Genomic DNA, 25,250 nt, shown 5'->3' with positions numbered 1-25,250 from the left:
AACAGGCGTGCGGGTGCACATAAACACGTGCGTGTGTGGGCAAGCAGCTAGATACTCAGTAATTTTATATCCAGTGTGCACATACGTGTGGTTATAAAATAGCCCTGGCACACGGATGTGTGCTCCTAATTTTATAAGTATGCTCGCACAGCCACATATTGTCAGCTTTCAACCGTGCAAGTAAGGGAATTTTATAACAGGTGCGTGTCCACGCCATGACCAGTTTCATCTCTTCGGCCACTGGTTTGCTCAGTCTACAGCTAGGTCCTGCAAACCCCTGGCTCGTTAAGCCTGCAGTCTCAACAGACCCCCTCAAACACTTCATAGATACCTGAAATTGACTTAAACCTCCTCCATAGCAGAAGTAATTTTGCACACAAATATACCTGGGCATGTGCCCAGGTGCATACGTACTTGCATATACCTCTCTTGGCCAGGCCCCAAAATGCCCATGCCAGGCCCACACTCCATCCCTTTTTTTGTCAATGTGAGATATTAGCACATCAGCAGTTGTGGAACCGAGGTGGAGTTACTTATCTGACTAACTTAGCCAGATGTGCTGATATTCAGCCTTATCCAGCTAAGTTAGCCAATAAGTTAGATCTGTTATTCAGCGGATCTAAAGCTAGCCGGATAAATTTATCCAGCTAATTATTAGATAGCCAGGTATAGTCAGTGGTGCTGAATATCCAGGCCAAGCTAGCCGGATACGTTATTCCAGCTAACTTACTCAGCCGCATAGTGACTGAATAATAACCCCTGTGAAATCAGTGGCAGACTAAAAATGGGAATTAAATTAGGTAGAAAATCAAGATGGTAGATTTGCTACTATTTGCATAGCTGGGGCTGCTGGGTTGCTCTTGGCCGTATCCTTCCACGGGGTGGGGAGGAGAATTGTCTCTACTGTAATTTAGGGACAGGAAATATCATTCAAATAGCTGCAACTTCTCATTTGTATTTCAGAGAAAAATATGCAAAAAAGGCATGTTTTCCCTGGGAATAAACTTTCCGCTGCGTGCAGAAATAAAACATTGTGAAAAGTGGGCGGGGCATGAGCGTTCCTGGATTTCACATTGAAATCTGCGCATAAATACTTACACGCACAGGTGTGCGCCGGGATCCCCTGCTGTGAAACTTTACTTCTGTTATGGAGGACATTGTAAGTAATAAAATAAAGTCAGACTGGCGGGGTTTTAAGGATTGGGGCTAACAGGGGAGAAGGGAGGATATTAAACTAGGGGGTTTGGAAGTCCTGGGCGAACTGGGAAAACTGGAAACGGCATCGAAGCATGTGTCCACTAAAATCGCCCCACTTATGTGGTAGAAGCGGCATTTGCGCGGATAGGTGCCCACCCACTTAAAATTGTGCACACATGAGCATATGGTCAGTCAATTTTACAAAATGTGTGCATATTTGTGCATATGCTATAAAATGGCCGCATCCCTAGACACAGGCTGATGAATTCCGCACCTGTTTAAAAGTTACCTTCTTACAGTATTGTGCCGAGGTTTTCTGTTGCTTCATAGAGGGCAAACACCAGAATTTAAATATTCTTATTCGCATGGTGAAAAGGAAAGGCAAGTATTCTGATTCAGCTCTTTGTTCATATAGCGGGGGAGCAGGGTTGCTCTTGGTCACATCCTTCCACGGGGTGGGGAGAAGAGGAGCAACCCAATCCCCTGACGCTTTGACTGGCTGCATAATTTTCAATAATCTGGGTTTTGATAATTTTCTGTACTGCAATTTAGGGATTAGTAATATTATTCAAATAACTGAAACTTCTCATTTCGATTCTTCCCGGGAAAATATGCAGTTAACAGGCTCTGAAAATTACATGCAATACCGTCTATCACCAACAGGCGACAGCAGTTTAAAGGAATAAGCTGTTTTAAAGGTCTGCAATATTTGGTTAAATGTTCCCACTAGTGATTTGCTGCAGCAATGGCTTTGATAATTTTCTGTACGTCAACTGAGGGAGGAGTAATATCACTCAGATAGTTGCAACTTTTCATTTAGAATCTTTCGGGGGAAAATATAGGGGGGGGGGGGGGGAAGGGCACGTTTTCCTTGATAAACTTATCAATAGGAGCCAATCTTCTGTCTTGCGATGTCTCTAGATCTTACTGGTAGCTTTCTCTCCAGGTGATTGCTTATCTCTGCATTCTGAAGTTCTCTGATTTTCTCCTCGCCTCTTGGCTGTTTCTCTTCTCCCATCTGTTTTCCCTGAGCTCTTTTGAGAATTGTGCCCGGGTTTTTTTGTCTCTTCACAGGGTGCACCTGGTAGTGGAGGGAGTTTGCAGCGCTGTAATTGAGCAAACACCAGAATCTGTACATTCTTGTTAGCATGGTGAAAAGGAAAGGGAAGCATCCTCATCCCCACAGACAGGGACACATCTGTGGAGACGGAGGGTCTGCTTGCATAGCGGAGGCTGTAGGGTTTCTATTGGCCACATCCTTCCAGTACATCTCTATCGCCTGGCGCTCTGATGGGCAACACAATTCTCAGATGGAGTGGAGGTCCTCACCCAACTGCTCTACAATATTCCCCCCCCCTCCCCATGCTAAACTCTGCCTCCTAATCAATCACCAGCTGTAGACCCCACCCAGGGAACAAACAGCAACTCTTAGTGCCACCGAGTCCCCGTTTTAGGCTTAGTTAGCCTACTTACTTTCTCACCTGCAGAACAAAGCCTTTTGACTGCTAAGCAACAGAGCATGGACTGGCAACCACTCCCACCATAGGAGGAACAGACACAGATCTCCAATGACAAGCCATGTTACGTCCAGCAGCAACTAGCATGTGACTAATTAGGCCACTAGCCCCCTTTCTAATGGGACGAAAATCCCCATGTTGGGGGGGGGGGGGTCCTAAAAGAATACCTAAAGGGTCTAAGGGCAATTTAATCCCTGTATACAGCTAGATCCATGACAAAATTTACAACCAATATATCTGTACTATGGGAAATTCCCACCAAACATGGATAAAGGCTTATTTCCCCCCCCTGAATGCCCATCTATTTAATTTAGAAGGAGTATAATACCATTGGTACAGAAGTTTGTATCCAGATTCCTGATTGGTAACACATATGGAGCTCCCTTCACTGGTTGACAAAAAATCCCCCCCGTTCCTCTGAAATATTGCAGTCAATATTAGTTTCCCAACTTACTGTAATTTTCTTTAATGCATCAACTGTTTTGGATAGCGGCAGGCTATAAAGCTTGGGAAATGCAGGCAGCAGGAGAACTCCCCTCAGGAAGAATAACTTTAAAAGCCATTTCCGCAGGTAAAACAGGCTTTATGAAAATTGCAGGTAAACTTGTGTGCACAGGGCCTGTAGTCACCTGCAGTGAGCCCAGGCTTTCAGGGCGGTGGGGCTGAGGTGGCATTTGCCCTTAGGCGCACTTCAAAAGTTGAGAGGCCGATATGCTGCTGTCTTTTAAATACAGCACTGGAAAAAAGTGCTGAGGCAACTTTAAAAAGAAAAAAACCCAAGAAATATAAAAAAATATACGCTGAAAAAGGGAGCGAGGTAAACATCTGTGCTGGTGTGCAGAAGGGAAAAGACTGAAATTAAGCAACCTTCAGGCAGGAATTCCCGTGCATTCTCAGTACAGCAAAAGCTCTACTGACAGGCCGATACAGTACAGTGCGCGCCAGCGGAGCGCACTGTTAACCCGCGATTGGACGTGCGTTTTCGACTCGCTAGCTTTACCCCTTATTCAGTAAGGGGTAATAGCGCGTCGAAAATACGCGACAACCCCCCCCCCCCCCCCCGAACCTAATAGCACCCGCAACATGCAAATGCATGTTGATGGCCCTATTATTCATTCCCGCGCAAAAGCCGCCAAGCCGCACATTTTACTTTCAAAAATTAGCGCCCTACCCAAAGGTAGGCGTTAATTTCTGCCGGCGCTGGGGAGGTGCACAGAAAAGCAGTAAAAACTGCTTTTCTGTGCACCCTCAGACTTAATATCATGGCGATATTAAGTCAGAGGCCCCAAAAGTTAAAAAAAGTAAAACATTAAAAAAAAAATAATTTAAAATGGGCTCGCGGGTTGAAAACCAGATGCTCAATTTTGCCGGCGTCCAGTTTCCAAACCCGTGGCTGTCAGCGGGCTCAAGAACCGACGCCGGCAAAATTGAGCGTTGGCTGTCAAACTTACTGACAGCCGCCGCTCCTGTCCAAAAGAGGTGCTAGGGACGCGCTAGTGTCCCTAGCGCCTCTTTTTGCCGTGAACCCTAATTTAAATAAATTAATTTACTGTATCGCGCGCACAGGAGAGTGTCCTTTGTGTGTGCCGGGAGAGTGGGCGCTCACCTGCTCTCCTGCGATTTTTACTGTATCGGCCCATGACAGAGGAGTCTGTTCAGTGCTGCCAGATGATGACACCTACAGGTAATAGTTAGTTCAGCCTGCTTATTGACAGAAAAAGCTGTAGAATTAGCGGTTATGATATGAAACTCTGAAGGGTTAGATTCAGGAACTATTTTGTCACAGAGCGGGTGGTAGATGCATTGAATGTCCTCCCTGAAGAAGTTGTGACGACAAGAAGGGTAATGGAATTCAAAAGGGCGTGAGGTAAACACAGAGGATCCCTTGTAGCTAAAGGATGGAAATAAAGAAAAGAGGTAACCTGCATAGAGCAGCAGTTACTACCCCCCTCTTGCCCCCCAAAAATTTGCTGGACAGACTGGTGGGTTACTCTGTAACTGTTACATGCTTAAAATTAACTTAAACTAGCAATTTTTGTCTGGCCAAGTTAAGCATGCAAAACGTTTTTCAATATTGATCCCTTTGTGATGTTTAGGGTAGATTTTAGGAGGTAATTTTCAGTTTTCCACATGCATATGGGTATTTTGAAAATTACCCCGGGTGTTGTACAGATGGAAGCAATTTCACTGTTACCAAATATGCGCTAAATAGCACCTACTCGCTTTGCAGACTGCAAAGAGGCATTTTGGGAGGTGGGGAAATCATTTACATGTGCTTCCGTGTTTGCAACAGCTCCCTTTCAGGCAGAATCTGCACGCCTACGCCATGCTTCTAATTTTCAATGCAAACTTCTGCGCCAATGGGCTGAAGTCCTCGTGTATATTGCAGGGGGGAGGTGTGTTACCATATTACCCTTTTTTAATATTGACCCCCTTTATGTTTAAACGTTTTTTTTTATTGATTTTGAATAGCAGTGAATAATACAGGTCAGATGAAAATACTGAAGCACAACTATAAAGTCCTTTTAATAATCTTGCGGTAACTGTCTCCACAAACGAATGCTATTTACTGGCGTTAGATACGCACATGCCAGAGCGGTTTCAGTTCACGAGGGGGTCTGCAGGCTTGGGTTTGGTTTTTAAGACCAGTGCTCGGTCTCCAGTTTCTTTTAGCCCTACGAAAGGAGGAGTGGTTTTAAAGCTTCACCAGCAAAACTGTCTGAGCTTTCTTTTGCCCTCGGTCTTGCCGTTGCTGAGCAGGAGGAGGGGAGATGAGGTTACAGCTCGTCGGAATCTCCCACTAGGATTTCAGAGCGTCAGCCTGAGCGCTCCCGCTTCAGCACTGGAACAGGTCTGGAATCTGCCGTTTCCTTCGCTCTTTCTATGTCTCAAAACATCTGCAACTCAGAAATCAAGAGGGCTTTAGAGAGTAGTCCGGAGACCAATATTGACGACGATGAAGCCCCAGAACCTCCAATGCCAAGCAATTACCTGCTGCTTACCATTTGTGCCTGTTTCTGTCCTGCTTATCCCATCAACATTGTTGCTTTCGTCTTCTCTATAATGGTAAGACCTTCGAAAAATAATCACCAACCTGTTTGTAAACTTTCTCCTGTACAGAGATAAAAGCGTGGGGAGTGCAGCTTTTAGACTCGCGCTGTGAGGCTTATTTAACCCATATACTCTTCAGGTGCCAATAATGTGGTTTAAATCTGTGAAAAGTGGTCCCAGAGCTGTGAAAATTAAATCCCAGTGCTGGCTTTGCTGGGCCCGGCCTGGCCCGCTCCCCAGTGCTGAAGGCAACTTCTAAAGCGCCTTCTGGCACAAGTTAACGCTCATTTACCGGAAGAAATGCCTTTGATATTTATCCCCCTTTAGAGGCAATTTTGAAACAGTGGTTTCAACCATACTTCATGCAGATTTCAAGGAGAAATACCCATGTTGCTTGTCTTTGAAAATGTGCAAGTACAGAGTGCACGTGCTAAGAGCATTGCTATACTTTGCAGCTGCTATTTGTGTGGATGATGAGGGAGGCAAAATTGTGTGTGTACGTTTGGAAATTGAATGTACGGGCATGCTCTTTTCTTTCCCCAACCTAAACACGCCCACAGGATTGCCTTTTTCCCACGGCTAAAGGCATGCGGGCTATGTAACCCACGTGCTCCTTTAGCAGTACTTGAGGAGGGTCATTTTAGTAAGTGCATTCCTACCCAGGTAATTATCTAATAGGACTGCCTTAATATTGCCCACCCTTAACCCGGTTTAAAGAACAGGTGGGGCTCCACAGCGCGTGCACTTCCAGCCATTCTCATGGGCATGTTTAGGGTAGATTTGGAAATAGCATGCAGATGTTGCATATTCAAATGTTCATGTGCAGTTTTCCCAGCCAAATTTTGACCCCACAAATAGCCAGTGCCCTGTCTGCAGGTGAGTTCTACTCCTGGGCAAGTTTGAAACATTTCTATAAAGTCCACTAACTTTCTCCTTAAACATTTCTGTAATGCCCACATGTTCAAAGCAGGCACAAAGTTTGCATCTGAGCAGGCTGTTTGGAAAAGCTGCTCTTAGATTTTGACAATCAAAATCCATTTTATGGAATCACCATTGCTAAAGTAAACCGAACAGGTAGAATTCAAGAAGGTGATATTAACTTAAAGGTGAATTTTGAAAAGGTTGCTTGTGGAAAAGTTACCAAATATGCACGTAAATAGCACCTACTCACTTATTTTATAAATGTATTTTATAAATCTCAAACATACACGTGTAAATAAGGGTTCACACATAAATATATGCATGTGGGGCAAACATTTACGCTTGAAGTTGCTATTTTATAAGAGAATTTTTGTATGTAGATTGGTAACTTGCTTGCGCATATTTACATCTGCTCATTATCTGATATGATATTAAACATCTTTATTGTGAATTATTGACTGGGTGGAAGGTCTGTGTGAACTGGGGGGAGTTCAAGCTGAAGAACCAGAATGGTCTTGATGACCTGTTTTTAAATGTCCATTTCCAAAACAAATTGGAGAAAATTTATTTTTCACCCAACATACAATTAAGCACTGGAATTTATTGCCAGAGGATGTGGTTACAGCAGTTAGTGTAAGTGGGTTTCAAAAAGGTTTGGATAATCAATAAGGAATAGTAGCTTGGGATCTATGTAATACTGGGTACTTGCCAGGAACTTGTGACCTGGATTGGTCACTGTTGGAAACAGGATACTGGACTTGATGGACCCTTGGTCTCACCCAGTATGGTAACTTATGTTCTTATGACTGGATGAACTAGTGGAGGAATCTGAAAATGGGTTAATTTCCTTCATGCGCGCCTGTCAGAAAATTTGACAACTTAAAATCGTAAACATGGACTTATGAAGGTAAGTCCTTATTAGATTTCACAAGTAAAATCAAGCATATAATTTCAAAAAAAGAAAGTTAAAAAAAATAGACATGTATAGGTTTTTGCACATGTAAATGCACTTTACTCATGTAAGTGTGCTTTTGAAAATTGCTACAATATATGCCAGTGAATTATCCATAGAATTTACCCGCATAAGTGCACTTTATATACCTAAGTGGCTTTTGAAAATTGCTACAATAGAATGTTACATTTACACTCAGAACTCCTTTGAAAATGAATCTATTACTGCATTATATAAGCATACAGCAAATCAGTGCCACTTAGCCAGATAAATTCCAACTTCTTCTCTCTCTTTTAAACCACAGATTGGTTCAGTGGTTCTCAACTCTTTTTACAAATTAAGATTATGGCAACACTTTAAGCCATTTTAATCCCAGAATGATCTGAAGACTGCTGTACATGCTCTAGTTATTTGTCACTGGTTACTGTAATATCCTTTACCTTGGTTTACCTCAATTGATGACTAAGGTGTTACAATTGATCCAAAATGTTATGGCACACCTGGTATCCGGAACCAGAATTCATAATCGTATTACTCCTGCACTTGATCTCCACTGGCTCCCAATATTGTGGTATATTAAATTCAAAACGATATTATTGGTGTACAAAGGCAACAACAATTTAGCTCCACTTTGTTTTAATTCCCTTTTAAAAATAGATTGGCCAACTCGGTCACTGCGATCCTCATCTGAAAATTTACTATCCATTCCATCGGTTCCTCAGTCTTGAGGAAATCAGAGAAAGGACTTTTTATGTAGCAGGTCCTTGTCTATGGAACTCACTGCCAGAACCAGTAAAGAATGCCCCTTCATTATTAAGATTTTGTAAAATGCTAAAAACGTATTTATTTCTAATGGCATTTTAAGAATTAGATGCTTTTACTGCTTTAGATGTACTTGATATTTTATTGAGTTAGTACTTTTAAGCATTTTATTAATGGCTTGAGATAGACTGCTGTTATGAATCACTCCTGAGATATTTATTGTTTTAATTGCTATTTTAATGTTACTTTTGGTTTTACTGTTTATATGCTTTGTTTAGATGTTTCTATGTTATTGATATTATCTATCTATTTATTTATTTAAAGTTTTTTTCTAGACCGACATTTGTTGGGTACATCACATCAGTTTACATGTAACATAAAAGCAGCTTATGAGCTTTACAATAAACAGTTCTCGAAACGTAATAACATTAACGGTTGCATATATAACGTGTAGAGGCCTATAGAAATAAAGTAGTAAAGGGTTTAGGTATCATGATAAATTTGAATAATCAGCTATTTCTTTGCAATGAGTAATATAGTTTAGGTTTCACATGAGATAATCAGCTATTTACATGGTGAAAATGAGATTGTAAAGAAAGGTAATATAGGTTTGGGAATAATATAATATCATAAAAGGGAGTTAGTTATTTACATGACTATCAGGCCGATACAGTACAGTGCGCTCCGATGTTAGCCGGCATTTGGACGCACATTTTTGACGCACTAGCTTTACCCCTTATTCAGTAAGGGATAATAGCGTGTCGAAAATGCGCTTCCACCCCCCCCCCCCCCCGAGACTAATAGGGCCATCAACATGCAAATGCATGTTGATGGCCCTATTAGTCATTCCCGCGCGATACAGTAAGTAAAATGTGCAGCCAAGCCGCACATTTTACTTTAAGAAATTAGCGCCTACCCAAAGGTAGGCGTTAATTTCTGCCGGCGCCAGGGAAGTGCACAGAACAGTAAAAACTGCTTTTCTGTGCACCCTCCGACTTAATATCTTGGCAATATTAAGTCGGAGGCCCCAAAAGTTAAAAAAAAGTAAAAAATTTAAAAAAAAAAAAATTTTAATTGGGCCCACGGCTCATGGGTCGAAAACCAGACGCTCAATTTTGCCGGCGTCTGGATTCCGAACCCGTGGCTGTCAGCGGGTTTGAGAACAGACGCCAGCAAAATTGAGCGTCCGCTGTCAAACCCGCTGACAGCCGCTACTCCTGTTCAAAAAGAGGTGCTAGGGATGCGCTAGTGTCCCTAGTGCCTCTTTTTACCGCGGACCCTAATTAAAATAAATTAATGTACTGTATCGCGCGCACAGGAGAGTGTCCTGTGCATGCGCCGGGAGAGCGGGCGCTCGCCACTCTCCCGCGATTTTTACTGTATCGGCCCGTATGGGAGGTAGAAGGTGCTAACAAGTGTTTGGCAAGGTAGAAGTGTGGTGGAGAAATTGCTGGGGTGGCTAGTGAACGGAATGGTAGGTGAGAGAGCGAGTATCAATTGTAGGGTTGTTGAAAAGCCAGGTTTTCAGTTTTTGCTTGAACTTTTTAGGACACTGTTCTAGGTGTAGGTCAGTGGGCATGGTGTTCCAGATAGCAGGCCCTGCAATGGAGAGGGCTCATTCTTTCATGGAGGTGTGAAGAGTGAGTTTTGGAGAGGGAGTGTGTAGGGTTGCCAGATACTGAGATCTGGTGGGTCTATTGGGGGTGTGGAAACGTAGTGACTCATTAAGCCAGTGCACATTTTGATTGTGTAAGGTTTTGTGTATTATGGAGAGGATCTTATGGTGGATTTGAGATGAAATTGGGAGCCAGTGTAGTTCTTTGAGAATAGGGGTGATATGTTTGTTTTTGCGGGTGTTTGTGAGGATACGGGCAGTGGCATTCTGTAGCATTTGGAGAGGTGAGATGGTATTTTTGGGAAGGCCTAGAAGGAGGGTATTGCAGTAGTCTATTTTCGAGAAAACAATGGCTTAGAGTACTGTGCGGAAATCATTGAAGTGTAGGAGTGGGGTCTAAGTTTTTTTTTAGGGTGTGCAGTTTGAAGTAGCAATCTTTCAGTGTGGAGTTGATAAATTTCTTTAAATTAAGTTGGTTGTCGATGATGACACCTAGGTCTCGTGCATGTTGGGAGGTGGAGATTGAGGGATGGAGGGTGTTGGGGAGGGAGGGGGTGAGGGTGTTGTGTTGGGGTGAAATGATCATGATTTCTGTTTTAGTGGTATTGAGTGCAAGGTTGAAGCTGGAGAGGAGTTTGTTGATTGCGGTGAGGGATGTTTCCCAGGTTTTAAGGGATTTAGGTAAAGTCTCTGTTATAGGGATGAGGATTTGTACGTCGTCAGTGTATATAAAGTGGGGAAGAACAATTTCAGAAAGGAGGTGGAAAAGTGGTAGAAGATAGATGTTGAAGAACATAGAGGATAAGGAAGAGCCTTGTGGGATGCCTTAGGGTAGGTCGATTGCTTTAGATTCACTGTTGCCTATCTTAACTCTGTATTGTCTGTTGTTAAGGTAGGATTCAAACCAGCGTAGCGGGATACCTGAGAAAGGTGATTTCAGCGAGTCGGTCGAGAAGGATGTTGTGGCTAATGGTGTCAAAGGCGGATGATGTCAAGTAGTGCCAGTATGTATGACTTGGCCTTTGTCTAGTCCTTTGAGGAGGAAATCTGTAAGAGTAATCAGGAGGGTTTCAGTACTGAAGTATTTCCGGAAGCCAAATTGTGATGGGAAGATTATATGACTTTGTTTATTGGTTTTATTTATTTTACTAGATTGTGGTTTCTTGTAACCCATCTATCATTGTAGATAGGCAAGTAATACATTTATAAATAAATAAATAAAAAGCCAGATAAGACTCAAAAACGCTACTTATCTGGTTAAGTAATATAGCTGGATAAATCTTAAAAAGCACAACTTATCCGGTTAAGTAAGATAGCTAAATAAATCTTAAAATCACTACTTATCCAGTTCTCAAAAACATTACTTATCCAGTTAAGTAAGATATCTGGATAAGTCTCAAAAAACACTACTTATCTAGTTACTTAGATAGCTGGATAAATCTGAAAAGGTGCTACTTATCTGGCTAATGGGGTTATTTTCCAACCGCGAAAGGCCATTATCGTGAGCGTTAGGGCTTTATCGCATTCAAATTAGGTGGAGGGGAGTAGTCTGGGATGAGTTAGGGAGGGGATTAGGGAAATAGGCCGGTGGCACTGCTGCCGGCAATAATGTTTAGAACATTATCACCAGCAGTAGCGCGGGAAATAGCACCACCTTTTACGATGGCGATATGCCCGTGATAGTGTGCAGCACAGGCGCACCGCGGCAGGTGAAACTGCACTGCCGTAGTGTGGCCGGTTGCAGGCTATCGCCCGACCACTCCCCTTTACCGCTGTGTTCATCATGCCGCAAGGAATGATGAATACTGGCCTAAGTGAGATAGCTGGACAAGTCTCAAATAGCACTACTCAGATAGCTAGATAAGCTTTATTGAAACTTAGGTGCATAAGTTCACTTTGAAAATATGGGGAGAAATCTTCAGATTTTATTCCAACCCACATAGTGTAAATTTACCCTCCCAGAGTCCTTGTCCGTGAATATCTGAGTGCTTGACAAAGCAGAGGGAGTATTCCCATAGCTTTAATTCACCTTTCTGAAAACTTTTGGTATTTTCATCTTTACCTGGTAATATTACTTCCCAATTAAAAAAGATGCTGTTTTTATCTTATTGAATAATTTGTCTAAAACTAATACTGCACATCTAATATTTTATTTTTGGTTTCATATATTTTTAATGGTATTTCTTGCTGTGTACATGATATTTGATATACAGACATATATATCAATATACCTGGTATATTACAAAATTAAGCCTTATTACACATCACCCATCCATCTATCTGTAGCCTATTTGGCAGAGAGGATAACTTGCAAAGACCTGTGTACAAGTTAATATACAAGCATATATGGCTGCGCACAAATCTATCCTACTGTATTGGCATGTATGTAAAGATATATGTAAATATATAAATCTATTAGCCAGATAAGTTCCGATTTATCCAACTTATAGGCGGCAAAGCAGCAAAATCGATTCCTTGGGCCAATTTATTAACCCACCTGGTGAGTTAGATGCATGGGCCTTGATTGATGAGATACCACAAAAATCCTCATCCTATGTCCCTGGGTCTGTGAAATCAGTCTGCACGGAGTATTTAAAGCCATTGTATTTATTATGAATTGGACATTTTACAGCCTCAGCGGCTTATGGGGTGCTTCAGAATAAAGAGTCTGGCTGTTTGAATATGAAAAGAAGAAAGATTGGGATGCTTAGTGAGCTCATGAATTTATTTAATTAATATGTTTTTGCTGAGGTGAAAGTCTTGTCATCTAATCTCTGCCTCTTACACATTATACTTTGCAATTTCAACGGTCATGCTTTTAAAAGATTTGATTCACTCTAATATAAACATCACAGGACAGGGGTTCCATTCTCTCCCTGAATGTCAGCGGTTAAGGACCAAAAACCAAGCTATGCTACCACCTTGTCCATACTCAAAAAATATATTGCAGGTAAAGGAAATGGCAAGGAGTGGAGCCTCATCTCCGGACGGCCCTCAATCCCAGGATATTGAGCCAAATTTGGATGGCCCAGTTACTAAGGGGGATTTAGCAGCCTTGATTTGCATTTCAACTTCTGCATACTGAAATTTTGGGATCATTTCTACTCTACAGAAGGAAGTTAAAAATATAAAAGGGTGGATCTCATTGAAATTCACGTGGGAGAGGAGAAAGATGTCTGTTTTTATTGTGTGCTTTTTCTCTTTAGGGTTCACTAGGTCAAAGGTTTGGGATCCATATGACCTTGCATACTAGAATACCAGTGGGCATTCCAAGTAGGTACTTTTCTGGCAGTCAAGACCATATGGCCTATGGCATACAACCAAAAGCTGACTGTATGCTCCCAATGAAGACAGCAAGAGCTAAACAGGACGCTCCTTACTGTGGAGCTTCTGTATTGGCTCCAGTTGCTTTCTCCAGAGAGCATACTCTTAACTAATTGTTGGGTACATGGGGAGGTATGTGAGATGAGTTGTAGCTAGCTAGTGTTAACCTCCATACACAGTCTAGTGGAATAGGTGTAGAAATGTTTTGCTAGAGGTGCAGTAGTTATGTCTTCACTCCATTGGGGACCAATCGGTTGTCTAGCTATGCGAAGGTCACAGTTCACCTATTACAAACCATTGGCCTGTAACATTATGAAGATATATCACCTCTGACCAAACAATAGCCTTTCACTCTGGCACCAAATGCTATCATGACATAAGTCTTCAGTCAGAGGACTATTTGAAAATGACATAAAGCCCTATGTGTGTTTTATCTCTAGGGAGCATAAATGTTCAGCTGCAGGTGTCCAGGACAGAGAGTACATAGTATACATGTAAAGCCTGTGTGGCATTAAGGGAAAGTTACATTAATCACCCCGCAAGACTTTACATTGGGAAGGGTCCTCACTCCATCTAAAAGGCAATCTAGACAAAACCCCTTTTAGGTTCCACACAGTCTTCTTCCATCCAGCTGGCACAGGAACTCTCTCCAAAGGCCCAAGCCAGGCTTGTTCAACAAGTCTTGTTTTTAGGCGTTTCAGGGCATTTCTGAACCTTCATGGCCCTTTGCCACACCATGGCTTGCCACTGAAAGGTGGCATGACTTTGGGGGACCTACCCCTGGGTTGTCTCTTGGGATGGGGACTGCTATGTGGCATGGAGTCTAGGGATATTCAGGAAGGCACAGGTGGAGGCTTTGATATTCACTGCAGAATCTGGGTGAGGACACGGGTGAGGTTATTTATTGAGGTAGTCACTGTGGTGAGAGCTTGTGTGTGGGCTACTGTCTGGTCTCGCAGGGCTTGGGTCCGCCCGTTCACAGCCCTCCTCAGGTGCAATAGCTCTGGCTGTATGTGGTGTAGGTGGACACCATGGCTGCTTTCCAGACGGTCCAGCAACTTGTGCATTGATGCCTCTGTTAATACTGGTGCTGGAGCTGTGTTTGTCGTGGCTGGACTGGAGGTTTTGGCCTCCAGAAGTGGCATGAGCGGGCTGGTGGGCTGCTCCAGCTCAGTGTCTGCTGCCTCTTGCTGGCCATGTAGTGTGCTGGAGCAAGGTTGCACTGGCTTAACTGTGTGCCACTGCAGACTGGGTTCCTCCATGAAGCTTGAAAAGTTCAAGCTCACATTCAGTGGGCTTGCTGAGCTAAGGGCTTCCATGATCTGGTTGTGTTGAGGAGGCTGCTGCTGCTCCTTCTCGCTGAACTGTGTCTGTGCGATCATAAGCAAGGGAGCATGGAAAAATACTGCTGCACAGCTGGTCCCTGGCTCTTCACTGCTGGTCCCTGGGGCTTGATGGTTGGGACCAGCAGAGTCCTGAGTGAGAGCTGTGGAAACAAAGAAGAAGGCATAAGTACCAAAGCCAAGAGTACACACATGCACTGTTTGCAAGAGATGCGCACTTTGCATGTCAATCAATGTGAGTATCTTATGCCAAATGATGTGCACAACTGTAGCAGCCTTGCCATTTACAGGTGAGGTTAACTTACTGGCTCCGGCAAATGTGGTGTCCAGCCAATCAGCCATGCCCTAGAACACATCTGGTCCCAGCTGTTGGATGAGGCACTCCTCCATGGGGATCAGCACAATCGGACAAGGGGCTCCTCCGCTGGTCTACTGAATGTACTTCACCTTTGACTTCATGTCCCGGTACCTGTACTCCATCTGCTCTCCACTGTGTTTCACGCCATTGAGGCTTGAGATAGCTTGGGCAATGGTGCGTCAGATCTGGCCCTTGGATACCCTCAAGGTCTTGGCCACATGGTTGCTGAACAGGACCCCAGCAATGATCATCTCGTTGTCCTCTGGGCTGAACTTCAACACCCTCAGATGAATGCGCCCTGTTGCCTGGCTGCCTGAAGGGGGTGCCACTTCCACTTCCAGAGAGGTGTCCTCCATTTCCTGACTCTCGCTCCCACTCCCCCTCCTGCACCTGTCCTATCGACTCCCCTCCCCTCTGCCCTCTCTGTTTATCCCTAGCCTGTCTTCTTCCTCTGACCGGACTCACCTGTCCATCCCCGTCCCTCTTCCTCCTCCTGCGTCTTCCTATCCTTTCCCCTTCCCCTTCCCCATCCCTATCTCTACTCCTGTCCCTGTCCCTACTCCTCCTCCTTCCCCTAGCACTTCTGACCTCATACTCCCTCCTACTCTCCTCCCACCTCTTTTCTCTCCCCTGCCTCTTACGCTCCAATGTCTCCACTACTCAACACCACTACGCCTCACCACTCCTCACCCAAAGACAAAGGTAAACTGACAAACAAAAACTTCAACACACAGATAAAGACAGGCGACAAAGGTTAAGGTAAACAGATGAGAACAGAAGACAGGACAACTTACTCAGAAATTGCTATCCACTAAATTCACTAAACTCCAACCAAGAACTCACCTCCTCTCCTCTCTCTCCCACGCCTGACACACCCTCAAAAAGGCAGCTGCAGGAAGCTGGTATATATAAACCAGAAAAATAACATGCCACACACAAACAAACTCCTGCTGCGTAAAATGACATGCAACGCACTGACGCAATACGTGATGCGATAATTTCCTATGTGATGCAATACAGAGGAAATTATCCTAACTATGCCCATTTTTTAGCTCAGGCACTATTTTGGCTATATTTATAGCAATTTGATGAATCTAGGCTATAGCATGCTAAGGCTGTTATTTTACAGGTTGAAAAAGGATGAATTGGATTGTTTAGTGAAATTTCTTAAGACAGATTCTTTAGGGTTAATTGCTACAAACCAGGACATTTGTGACACTTTTGCAGTTTTGGGGGGTTTTTTGCAAGACATTATAAACTTCTGAGATAGAATTTTCACCACAAGGGATTGAGGAATTCTTGGAGGTGGTAGCCATTGGTCTCTTAAGTGAGGGGGTAGGGCAGTTTTTGAAGCCAGACTGGTGTTTGGCTGTCCAAGGAGAACTAGTGCTAGATCACTCCTAATGGAATTACACTGGCTCAAAATCATGACTCTCAGGTACAAGGTAAATTGGGCTGAAGGTGCAAGTTATTTAACGAGTAATCTACAGAGATACATTCCAAGGCGTAATTTGCATTCAGCTGATGGCCCTTTTTTGTGGTGCCTGATGTGGTTGATCAAAATGGAGGGGTTTCAGAGGAGGATGTTTTCAGTTTATGGCCCAGTGATTTGGAATTCAGCACCACTGGATTTTAGATTAGAGTCTAATTAGCTATCATTCAGAAAGAAAGTGAGAACATGGCTTTATCCAACTCCATAACAGGCATGAAGGTCAGTTCTTCACTGCAGGCCATTATGTCCACAATTGAGAGTTTTGGCAAATTCTTGGGTTATAAAATTAATGCATCAAAGTCGGAAATTTTAGAGCTGAACATTAGGAAAGAGCTTAGGGAGAATTTATATATATTGCTATCCCTTCAAATGGTCATGAAACTCCTTAAAATATTTGGGAGCTGTTTCTAGCAATTTTGAAAATGAGTGTTTTCTGAACTCTGCATCTTTCTTGAGGAAGCCAAAGGTCTTAGGTTGTCCCCTTACTCAAGCTCTTGGCTGGGCAGAGTGTCCTGTATTAAAATGAATGTCCTGCCATGGGTTCTATTTCTTGTGGAACTGTTTCCCATTAAAATTCCAGGTAATGTCTTCATCGCTTTGAAAATAATGATATCTAAGTTTATATGGCAAGGGAAAAAGCTGAGACTATATCAGGTGATATCAGCACGTAAAGACTTAGGGGGCCTAGGCCTACCAGATTTTGTTATATCAAACAGAGATATTTAAAAAGTTAAAATATCTTGGCATATCTGTCCTGAGAAAAAACCAGGCCCGGCGCCACTGGGTGTGCAAACTGTGCAATTGTACAGGGCGATGTCAAGAGCAGGGAGAGCAGCCTGGGCGGCCACCAGTGGACTCCATCGCACTGGCATCAGAAGAAGCAGAAGGCCCGTGTGGCTGCCAGTGGCTCCATCCCACTGGTGGCGAAAGAAGCAGGAGGCCAGAGCAGAAGACGAAGCCCATCCTGCAGCTCTTCCTTATGTGCTGGCTCTGCGGTAATTCAACTCTTGTGGTGCTAGTAGTTCTTATAATCTCATCTCATAATGCACGCGATGAGAATACAGGGCGTGCTAGCACCACGAGTGTTGAATTACCGCAGGGCCAGCATGCAGAAGCTGCAGAACAGCTGTTCTCCCCAATGAAGAACGGACAGGCTGGTGGCAGCAGTGGCGGAGGAGGAATGATTCATGGACACTGACTGCCTAGTCTGCATGTGGGTATGAGTGTATGGGAGGCTGCCTATGATGGTTGTGTATATAAATGAGAGCCTGCCTGAGGTATGTAGGTGTGAATAGGAGCTTGTCTGGGTTGTGTGTGTGTGACAGAGAACAGGAGCCTGACTGGGTTGTGTGTGATAGAGAGACAGAGAGTGAGAGAGAGAATGGAAGCTGCTTGGGTTGTATGTGTGTGTGTGTGTGTGTGTGTGTGAGAGAGAGAGAATGGGCCTGCAGGTGGATCCCATCCTGGAAGCAGCTAAAATGAAGAGGAGGGTCCAGGGATACTCACAGATCTCAACCGTAGAAGAGCTGGAGACGCATGAAGGTTTGTCTGAGAGGTAGCATGTATATATATATATATATATAAAGAAAGGAGAGGAGAAGGTTTGTGCATCCCACTCTCACTAATCCACAACAATCTCAGGGTGACTGGAAATCAAAAGTTCCTAGGTAGGGAGAGCATTCATTTTTAAAATCCTTTTTAGTTTTATTTTTCAGGTATTATTTACTGTGCCTTTTTAAAAAATATTTTATTGGTGTTTGGGACATTTTAAAAAATTGTATATGAATTTTTAATTATTCGATCTTTTATTTGTCATCTCTTTTTGGAATGTTATTATTAGTATGTTTTTACAATAATGATTATATATTTATTTTAATTATTGATTTTATTGTTTGATGTTTGAGGAATGGTGATAGTTCTGTTCTTTAATTGTTGATTTGCATAGAGAGTCTGGTTTCTTGTGGTTTCCAGTTCAGGTTTTGTAATGCTTATATTTCTACTTTATGGTTGCTCTATTCTGTATTTGGTGAGGGTCTGTTTGTGTTCTGCATGTGTGACTGAGGTGAGGTATTCTCTTAATAGGAAGTGTTTTAGGGCTTTCGGAGGGTCAACTTCATACAGTGGGAGCATTGAGAGGAGAGGATCACCTTGCTGGAGGCTGAAGAAAAATCGGTAAGTACTGTTTTGGGAAATTTTAGAACAAAACGTTTTGGGGAGAAGTAAGCTATTGGGGGATATTGTTTAATGTGTTGGTGTGTCTGTACTAAATAGCTAGTCAGAAGGCAGGCAGAAGCCAAGAGTTTGTGTCCATATTTAATTGCTAGTCAGAAGGCAGGCAGAAGCCAGGAGTTTGAGTGTTTTGATTTCCCTCCCTCCCATCCACCCCTAGCTCATACTTTGATTTATAGGTAGAAGACACTTTTATATAAATTAAAAAAAAAAAAAAAAGCCTTTTAACTTAAACTCAGGATTGCCCCAGGCCTTATTAAGAGTTTAATCATCCCCTTGTAGGTCACTACCACATAAATAATGAATACTCAAATTGTACGCATCCCTACTCCCACAGCAACCTAAATTTAACTAGGAACTGAACAAAATTAAGGTGAAGGCAGCAGTCCAGCATCAGGAGGGGGCCTTCCAGAGGCATTGAGTGTCACATGTATGATTTTTTACCCGCTGGTGAGAGGTTGTATGTGTGCACCCAGTGCAAAAAGAGTTCCTGTCTCTCAGAGAATGAGTCCAATCTCTGGAGGCTAGTATGACAGACCAGGAGGAGCTGAGGCAGTCAGAGAGGTATATAGATGAGACCTTCAGGGCATATTAACCAAGTCCAAACTCTAGTCTGGCTGCTGCGCACGCATGTTATAAAATACAGGGTCGGCGCGTGCAGGGGGCGCACAATTGTGCAACCTGCGCGCGCCGAGCCGAACAGCCTGCCTCCGTTCCCTCCAAGGCCGCTCCGAAATTGGAGCGGCCTCGGAAGGAACTTTCCTTCCCCCCCCCCCCCGCACCTTCCCCTCCCTTCCCCTATTTAACCCGCCCCCCAGCCCTAACTAAACCCCCCCGACCTTTATTGAAGAAGTTACGCCTGCCTCTCCATCTCCTGGCCCGGTGGCTGTTCTGGAGGCCTCGATCCCGCCCCCGGAACGCCCCTGGGCCGGCGCTCCGCCCACGGCCCCGCCCCCAGAACGCCCATTTTTTCAAGCCCTGGGATTTACGTGTGTCCCGGGGCTTGCGTGCGCCGCCGAGCCTATGCAAGGTAGGCTCGGCACGCACAGGGGAAGGCAGGGGTAGGTTTTCAGGGGTTGCGCGCGTATCTTACGCGCGCAACCCTTTGAAAATCTACCCGTTAATTAACAGAACATTTAGACAGACATGATTTAATGGGACCCAGCCAGCATAGATTTACCCAAGGGAAGTAGATGTGGAGTATTTGGATTTTCAGAAGGCTTTCGACAAGTCCCTCATGAGAGGCTTCTAAGAAAACTAAAAAGTCATGGGATAGGAGGTGATATCTTTTGTGAATTGCAAATTAGTTAAAAGATCGGAAACAGAGAGTAGAATTAAATGGTTCATTTTCACAGTGGAAAAAGGTAAACAATGGAGTGCCGCGAGGACTGGCTTTTTAATATATTTATAAATGATCTGGAAAGGGGCACGATGAGTGAGGTCCTTAAATTTGCGGATAACAGAAAATTTTGCAGAGAAGTTAAATCTCAAGTGGATTGTGATAAATTGCAGGAGGACTTTGGACGCCCAAGTTCCAGTCTCACAAATGGCAGATGAAATTTAATGTGGACAAGTGCAAGGTGATGCATAGAGGGAAAAATAACCCTTGCTGTGATTACTGAATGTTCGGTTCCACATTAGGAGTTACCACCCAGGAAAGAGATCTAGGCTGTGGGCTGTGGTGGTTAAAAAAAAAAAAAGCAAACAGAATGTTAGGAATTATTAGGAAGGGAATGGTGAATAAAATGGTGGATGTCATAATGCTTCTGTATCACTCCATGGTGAGACCGCACCTTGAATACTGTGTGCAGTTCTGGTCGCCGCATCTCTAAAAAGATATAGTTACACTGGAGAAAGCACAGAGAAGGACGACCAAAATGATAAAGAGGATGGAATGGCTCCCCTGGGTCAAAAGGCTAAAGAGGTTAGGGCTGTTCAGCTTGGAGAAGCGATGGCTGAGGGGGGATATGATAGAGGTCTACAAAATCATGAAAGGACTTGAAAGGGTAAATGTGAATCTGTTGTTTACTCTTTTGGATAATACAAGGACTAGGGGGCACTCCATAAAGTTAGCAAGTAGCTCATTTAAAACAAATCGGAGAAAATTATTTTTCACTCAATGCATAATTAAGCTCTGGAATTCATTGCCAGAGGATGTGGTTACCGCACTTTATGTAACTGGGTTTAAAAAAGGTTTGGATAAGTTCCTAGAGCAGAAGTCCATAAACCGCTATTAATAGGGAATAGCCACTGCTTGTTGCCAGCATTAGTAGCATAAGATCTATTTAATGTTTGGGTATTTGCCAGGTACTTGTGACTTAGATTGGAAACAGGATACTGGACTTGATGGACCCTTGGTCTGACCCAGTATGACATATCTTATGTTCTTTTGGAATGAAGGTCACATTACTTTCATGGTTTTTAAATTGAGGAATACCCTCATACCAGGGCCAGTGCACACTTCCGCCTACCGGCGTCTTTTACTTTTATGTACTACTGCCAATTTGGCTGCCCGATTCTAAATGCAATCATAGGGTAACCTCTGTTTGTTTAAAACCATGATATACTGCCGCACATTTTTTAGCAGTTTAATTCATTTCTCATATTTTTTTTCTTTTTTTGAAAAAATTTTTGGTATATTTTTTTTCTTTTTCTTTTTTCTAAATATCTTATTAACTTATTTGCTTTTCAATAACGCAACAAGTTCAAGAAACTCTTTCACTCTTTTTCATTTCTCATTTCATTTCAACTTGAAAGGTGCATTATCTTTTTTAAGAAAGGCATTTATCTAGCACTTATCTTGACACCGCTGGTGTTTCGAAGTCACTTCTTCGTCAGGGGCTAAACAGGCGTTTCCAAAATGAAATTCACACGGCAATGAAAAAGAGCGAAAGAGTTTCTTGAACTTGTTGCGTTATTGAAAAGCAAATAAGTTAATAAGATATTTAGAAAAAAGAAAAAGAAAAAAAATATACCAAAAATTTTTTCAAAAAAAGAAAAAAAATATGAGAAATGAATTAAACTGCTAAAAAATGTGCGGCAGTATATCATGGTTTTAAACAAACAGAGGTTACCCTATGATTGCATTTAGAATCGGGCAGCCAAATTGGCAGTAGTACATAAAAGTAAAAGACGCCGGTAGGCGGAAGTGTGCACTTGCCCTGGTATGAGGGTATTCCTCAATTTAAAAACCATGAAAGTAATGTGACCTTCATTCCTAAAGGTATTATTTAGTCGCATTGTTGCCAGTTTTTTCTAATTTTGGATATCTTATGTTCTAACATAGAGGCAGCAGCAGCCTTCTCCTTGGGCCTGCGCAGCATCTCTCACACTCACATGCTGTCTCTCTCACACAAATGTGTTCTTATATAACTCTCTCTCACACGCACACACACAAAGCTCTCACATGCTCTCTTTTTCTCGCGCACACACACACTCCAATATGTTCTCACTTATTTATTTTAAAATATTTCTATTCCTCCCTTTTTATATTCAGGGCGGATTACAAAAATACACTCATAATATTTCACAATATAAAATAATAAATGTCAGATTAGAACTAACAAAATACAAACACAAAATATAAAATCAAATAATCTCTAAAACAAAGGGTCAAATAAGACAGATTAGTCACTGAAGACGATCTTAAAAAGGTGGGTTTTCAAATATTTTTTAAATAATTTGGATCAATACAGCTTCTTATTTCCAAAGTGAGGGTATTCCAAAATATTGGACCTGCTGCTGAGAGAGCTTTTTCTCGTGTTTCATCGAGGCGTATCAGTTTTGGTGACGGAATGTCAAGGAGGTGCTTGGTTGCTGAGTGAAGTGATCTTGCCGGGGAGTAGAATCTCATAATTGTGTTTGCCCAAGGTAAATGTAGGTTAAATATAAAGGAATGAACAATTAATCCCAGTTTATATTGAATACAGAATGATATGGGTAACCAATGCAATTGTTTTAGAATGGGAGAGATATTTTCACGGCTTGAAGTGTTTGTTAATAGTCTGGCAGCTGTATTTTGAATAATTGTTTTCTCTCTCACACATATACATGCACGCACACAATGCTCTCTCCCTGGAACATGCAGGCAACAGCAGCCTCCTCCTTAGGCCCACACAGCATCACTCTCATACACACACACAAGCTCTCACACTTGTTATTGCTCACACACACACACACACTCTCGCACATGCTGTTGCTCACAAATTCTCACACAAGCTATTTCTCACACTTGCACACACACTAGCTCTCATACATGCTATTATTCACTCACACACATGCTATTGCTCAGTCACAAACAAGCTCTCATACATGCTACCATTCATACACACATGCACATACAAACACAAGCTCTTACACTCTCTCTCAGTCCCTGGAATGTGCAAAATAATTTGGCACCAAGGACCAGTGGATGCTGCAGCTTCCTCTCTTCCACCATATTGCCTGGATCTGGCAGCCTTCTCTCTTCAGTTACACAGCCCAGGCCCAATGCAATAATCTTCTCTTTTCAGATGCGAGGCCCGGCCTGATGCAGCAGCAGCCTTCTCCCTTATGCTATGCGGCCCAGCCTGAAGCAGCAGCCTTCTCTCTTATGCTATGCGGCCCAGCCTGAAGCGGCAGCCTTCTCTCTTAAGCGCATGGGGTCGAGCCGATGCAGTAGCCTTCTGTATTCAGCTGCGCAGCCCAGCCCAATGCAGAAATCTTCTCTTAAGCTCAGCAACAGCCCCCTGTTTTCTGCTACTCCCCAGCGGAGCACAGGCAGCCTTGCCTTCCTCCGACTCCCCAATCCCAAGGAAGAGGTGCTGACTGTAGCGGCAGCCTGCTGGCAGGGTAAATGGAAATTGAATTTAAAATATTTGCAGGCCACTGAGACTTGGGGCATGGGCCCCGTTTGCCTGTGACTAACAATGCCCCTGGTATCCAGTGCCCCCTCCTCCACATTCTTGTTCTGCACTCCCGATGGAATGGAGCATATGGTATCCTCACTGGAGATTTTGAGTACCTTCCTCAAATACTTCACAAAACGTTCCTCGGGAGATAACGTGGTCTCTTTATTCCATGTTTGGTAAAGGTTTGTCTGTATTCTGCATGTGTGAGCAAGGAGAGGTGTTATGCTAGCATGTAATGTTTTGTGTACTGATCTACAGCAGCCTGGCTTGTTCTGTTTTCCTAACAGGAGGTACATTGGTGTTTTAGGGCCTGGTATAATATTTGCAATATTATGTTTTAATGGGTAGAGTTGTTACTAAGTGCTGGCAGTTAGTGTTTCGATATAGCAGGTTTATTATATTGTATTCATTTGTTTTGGGCGGATTCATTGTCAATTTGTTTTCAGCATCAAATTCAAGACAGCACAATTTTAAAATGTCTACAATACTGGAACCCAAAAGTTGTATGTAAGTGGTTGTGTGCTGTGCTGTATCTGGGTCCTTTGATCAGCTATTAGGAGCACCTTAAAAGAGATCAGTGAAGAGTGTTTGATGCACTCATAACATTTCCATAACATACACCCATAATACACCACGAGTACACAGTTAATGAAATACATGTATCCATGCAGATTATGCTCCATTATCTTTATGGTGTTTCAAGTTGATTCACGAGTGTATCATTCGTCATCGATGGTCCTGCTGATCCATTGCCACTGCTCTGGAGATAATAGCAGAATAGGGAACAGAGGAACAAGAGAGAGAGGGGACCAGTTCAGGGGCAGTGGTGGCAACTTTATACAAATGAGAGGAGGATCAGATGGTCAAGTTCCGCCCCCCCTTCCCTCAGTCTTCAAGTGTTCAGTTCTGGTCTGTGGGAAAACCAGACAACCTAGGGGGAGGCGGGGAAGGAGGAAAGGAAGGATTATGGGCCCTTGCCCCAGATCTTGGAAGTACCTAGAACGCCCCTGCTGGAGACCATTCTTACTATAGACAGATTGGAGTTGCCAGCATATCTGGAATTCCCTCAGGCTGAGATATCTACTATGGAGAACCCTAGTTCATCTTTGAATCAAAGATAGATGAGAACTCTTTTCGGCTGTATTTCTAACATAAAAAATGAGGACCAGCTTAGGAGGAAAACCTTTCTTGAGAAGATGACCAGGTGCAAGCAATGGGATCTACTTTTTATTGAATTTCCCTTGCAAGTACTTAGCATTCAAGGAAACAAGTCTGCTTTTTATGACCTTTCCCATCTGGAACATTTTCTAAAAAAAAAAAAAAAATCTAGAATATTTTTCTTCTTGTTTGTGATGTGTAGATGATTAGCGTAGTAGAGTAAATGATATTGTGTATCACAGCTTGACAGAATTTAGCATTCACGAGGTCAATATTTAAAGACATTTAGCTGGATAAGTCACAAATTATCTGGCTAAATGCTGCATTTTCAATATCTCCAGTACTTCTCCTGATCAGTACTCATCCAGCTAAAAAGAAGCCAAATAAGTAATGGGTGTTTCAGGGGCCTTCTGCGGTGGAACGATTTAGCCAGGGTACTTAT

The 25,250-nt window shown here is 43.0% G+C and overlaps 1 protein-coding gene across 2 annotated transcripts in view; it reads left to right on the top strand.

Moving 5' to 3' along the window:
- Positions 1–5,565: 5,565 nt before the first annotated feature.
- The window catches only part of TMEM233 (transmembrane protein 233), a 48,220-nt gene continuing 28,535 nt past the window's right edge, over positions 5,566–25,250 (top strand). For both annotated transcript variants that reach the window (XM_029571811.1, XM_029571812.1), the window contains exon 1: positions 5,566–5,780. In XM_029571811.1, the coding sequence (XP_029427671.1) occupies positions 5,598–5,780 (183 nt within the window). In that variant the 5' untranslated portion in view covers positions 5,566–5,597. The remainder of the gene's footprint in view (positions 5,781–25,250) is intronic.

This window comes from Rhinatrema bivittatum, chromosome 11 (assembly GCF_901001135.1).
Source record: "Rhinatrema bivittatum chromosome 11, aRhiBiv1.1, whole genome shotgun sequence".
In the NCBI taxonomy this organism is placed as follows: Eukaryota; Metazoa; Chordata; class Amphibia; order Gymnophiona; family Rhinatrematidae; genus Rhinatrema; species Rhinatrema bivittatum.
The sequence above is the reverse complement of the archived record's forward strand: the minus strand, read 5'-3'. Positions and strand labels throughout refer to the sequence as shown.